Source organism: Onthophagus taurus, chromosome 11 (assembly GCF_036711975.1).
Source record: "Onthophagus taurus isolate NC chromosome 11, IU_Otau_3.0, whole genome shotgun sequence".
Classification (NCBI taxonomy): Eukaryota; Metazoa; Arthropoda; class Insecta; order Coleoptera; family Scarabaeidae; genus Onthophagus; species Onthophagus taurus.
The window spans coordinates 11,159,299-11,163,558 of record NC_091976.1 but is presented as its reverse complement, the minus strand read 5'-3'; the positions used below and the strand labels follow the sequence as shown (position 1 = coordinate 11,163,558).

The 4,260-nt window shown below is 33.9% G+C and overlaps 1 protein-coding gene across 1 annotated transcript; it reads right to left on the bottom strand.

Annotated features, from left to right (window-relative positions):
• Positions 1 to 1,950: 1,950 nt before the first annotated feature.
• On the bottom strand, positions 1,951 to 3,966 carry LOC139432096 (uncharacterized). The gene has a single exon (XM_071200437.1). The coding sequence runs from the start codon at positions 3,964 to 3,966 to the stop codon at positions 1,951 to 1,953; it is 2,016 nt and encodes a 671-aa protein (XP_071056538.1).
• Positions 3,967 to 4,260: the final 294 nt, after the last annotated feature.

The following is a 4,260-nucleotide window of genomic DNA, read 5'->3' as shown; positions in this document are numbered from 1 at the left end:
TATCCCGAACATAATACAGAAAAACTTTTACTACAAAAGTTATAGCAAATTGTACCCTTAACGCAATGGCCTGTAACATTTTTGCTCCTAGATGCATCAATATGGAGAATTTTTCAAAAACGATTCATATAGAAGTGTGTTGAAAAAAAAACGGTATCCGAAGCATACTACAGAAAAAGGTTTACTACAAAAGTTATAGTAAATTGTACCCTTAACGCAATGGCCTGTAACATTTTTGCTCCCAGATGCATCAATGAGGAGAATTTTTCAAAAATGTTAAAAATAGAAGAGTGTTGAAAAAAAACGGTATCCCGAACATAATACAGAAAAACTTTTACTACAAAAGTTATAGCAAATTGTACCCTTAACGCAATGGCCTGTAACATTTTTGCTCCTAGATGCATCAATATGGAGAATTTTTCAAAAACGATTCATATAGAAGTGTGTTGAAAAAAAACGGTATCCGAAGCATATTACAGAAATATTTTTACTACAAAAGTTGTAGCAAATTGTACCCTTAACGCAATGGTCTGTAACATTTTTGCTCCCAGATGCATCAATGAGGAAAATTTTTCCAAAATGTTAAAAATAGAAGAGTGTTGAAAAAAACGGTATCCCGAACATACTACAGAAAAAGTTTTACTACAAAAGTTGTAGTAAATTGTACCCTTAACGCAATGGCCTGTAACATTTTTGCTCCTAGATGCATCAATATGGAGAATTTTTCAAAAATGTTAGAAATAGAAGAGTGTTGAAAAAAAACGATATCCGAAGCATATTACAGAAAAACTTTTACTACAAAAGTTGTAGCAAATTGTACCCTTAACGCAATGGTCTGTAACGTTTTTGCTCCTAGATGCATCAATATGGAGAATTTTTCGAAAATGTTAAAAATAGAAGAGTGTTGAAAAAAAACGGTATCCCGAACATAATACAGAAAAACTTTTACTACAAAAGTTGTAGCAAATTGTACCCTTAACGCAATGGCCTGTAACATTTTTGCTCCTAGATGCATCAACATGGAGAATTTTTCAAAAATGATTCATATAGAAGTGTGTTGAAAAAAAACGGTATCCGAAGCATATTAGAGAAACACTTTTACTACAAAAGTTGTAGCAAATTGTACCCTTAACGCAATGGTCTGTAACATTTCTGCACCCAGATGCATCAATATGGAGAATTTTTCAAAAATATTACATAGAAAAGAGTTGAAAAAAAACGGTATCCGAAGCATATTACAGAAAAACTTTTACTACAAAAGTTGTAGCAAATTGTACCCTTAACGCAATGGTCTCTAACATTTTTGCTCCTAGATGCATCAATATGGAGAATTTTTCAAAAATGTTAAAAATGGAAGAGTGTTGAAGAAAAACGGTATCCGAAGCATATAACAGAAAAACTTCCGGTGTCATCCCACTTCCGGTATCTTGTCACTTCCGGTGTCATCTTCAACCCCATTGTTAGTGCCCTAATGGTCCCTTCAATCCCTTCATCCCCCTATTAGTGCCCTATTAATTTTTTTTTTGCCAACGCTCAGGATCGAACCCGGGCTGTCTGGTTGAGAGTCGGGCGTCTTGCACGCTAGGCTACCGAAGGAAATCAGTTAAAATTGTTTAAATAACGTTCAAGTAGGGATGACGACGGCGCTCATACGTTTATCAGCGGAAGTTAATCCCCCGCGGAGCGATGACAAATACGACGACGACGACGACGACGATGACGTCGACGATCGTATGCTTATCAGCGGAAGTTAATCCCCCGCGGAGCGATGACTTAATTGAAATAATACTTACCTTAAAATAGGTTATTTATTATTATTGATTGATTGATGGTAGGAGGAAGAGAAAATCACAAAAAATGAAAGTTAATACATATATTAAAAATTTAAATTTAAATTAAACATACTCGAATAAAATGATACTATTTTCTACTTAACCTACTTGAATATATTTAAACGTTATTCGAAATTGTTGTAAAATGACCCCAAGCCAATGTTTGAATACCATCGGCATCGATACATCGCTTGGAATCATGTGGGGAAAGGGCCAATTTGTTTTGTAAAACGGTAAAAACCGTGTGGTTAAAACTTCTAAATAATAACTGTTCTCTACACAATACGGAATTTGAATGTAAACAGTCGAAATAATTTTGAAATGAAAGCTTTTGTTTAACCACAGCTTTCCTAATACCTTTAGATTTTTTAGTAACCCGCCCATCAGCAACCCGATTTGCGTACACCTTCGATCTTAAGCCAATAAATTCGACCATTACGTTTCCGCAATTTTCATCTTTCATCTTACCTAAAACCGCTTTATTTTGCAAGGGGATGTCAAACCGATTATCGGGACTGTAGTTAGATGTATCAAATTTATCTAAATTTAATTTAACATCGTTATACACATCGTCAGACTTAATTAGTACGGTGAAACTGTCGGTATCCATGTAACACAACTGAACGTCCTCGCCGTATTTAAGTTTTAAAAAATCATAATAAAAATCGTACATTAATAATTTTGAGAGTTCTAAAACTGTAAAACCAACGTATAGAGGTTTATCGTAAACGATATGAAGACGCTCCATTTGAATTGCCGAAAACGTTTCTGTGAATACTTTAACACTTTTAAAATTTAATTTAGCGATTAAACTCCGAGCTCCAAGTCTAGGTCGACCTGCGGTTTCGCCAGACCTGATATCGTCCCAACTGGTTACTAAGCGGACGTCGACTCGCTTATCAACATTTTCCATGGTTTTACCGAAAACTGCGTTGTTCATTAATTTAAAAAAATCCTTTTCAAAATCATTTTTAGCCGATTGGCGTAACTCTGTATTTTTATCTATATATGACTTTAACCAAGGGGATTGTTTAAACGATAAAACTCTATTTACTTTACTTATCATTAATCCGTGTGCAACGGCTTCTTTTAAATTTCTGTAATGAATTACATAATTTGTCTTATCAAATAAATTTGGAATTAATCGTTTATCGCTCTCACATTTACAGTTAGGGGGGATTAAATTTTCGGCTAAGAAAGGTAGATCATTATGTAGGTTGTGCAAGTGATCGGGATACGCAATATCCACGTCTAAAATATATCCGAAATCGTAATCATCGGCTGTATTATTAAAATCTAAATTTTGAATTTCGTTTTCAGTCAACCATTTAAAGTCGGAAACGGGCATAAATTGAGAGATTGCCCACCCATACAAATTATTAGCGTCCCAATACATTAAAAATTTTGAGGGTGAATTAGCATCATAATTTTCCATATATTTATTGTTTGCTTTAGCATGTCGTAGGGAGCATTGTGAAATACCCCCACGGATACCTTTTTTAACGAAATGAACTTGATCTATATCCGTTAACAATTCCAATTTAATTTTCGTAAATTTTAGCATAGCATCCCAAGATAATCCCGGTGCCGTATAATAATGTGCGGGATCTAAACCGTACGTTTTGAAACATACCCGTCTAAATTTCTCAAATACATCAGCTAATAGAAGAACATCGGTCTTTAAGTATAAATCGGAATAATCCTTAAAAGTATGACAATTAAATTTCTTCCAAACAGTTTGGGCATGGGTATATTGCTCATCAGATATTCCCTCTAAATTTAAATTATTAAAAAATGCCTCTTTAGGGGGTAATGTTGTGGCATTAAGCCTATCAAATGATGACATAAAGGTGTACGGAAAGATTCCCTTTTTGGTCAGCAATTTAAAATAATCATTGTGTGGGTAAAATTTACGCACGTTAATAAAATCAAACTCATTAAGGTTACCTGCTAAAGAATCTAATGAAGATGCCATGAACCGAAATGAATCAACAAATCTTAATTTAAAGAAAACATTTTCAACAGATTTGTCTTCGCTAATTACCTTATCAACCAACACTCTTTTACTAAAACTAATGTATCTCTCTTTATTATTAGGTAACACATCAAGTCCATCTTTGTCTGCATCACCCATTTCATTAATAAATAAATAACAAAATTTTGAAGTTTGAAATTTAGATTACAATTTGAATGGGTGGGATCTCGGTATTTGCCGCTAATATGACAATGATCATGAACATTAACCTGGTTTGAAGTAAAAGGATTTTGACAAATAATACAATTTTCGGCCGAATGGAAATGCCGTTGCTCATCGGCCGTTAAAGGTATCATTGGTTTTACAGTTAAAGTATTTGTTGTAAAGTAATTTGACATCATTAATTAATTTAGAGATAATTTTAGGCGCATCCGGTCCCGTATACGTTTCAAA

Coding starts and splice junctions, on each gene's coding strand:
- LOC139432096 (XM_071200437.1), bottom strand. CDS start 3,966: ATGGGTGATGCAGACAAAGATGGACTTGATGTGTTACCTAATAATAAA.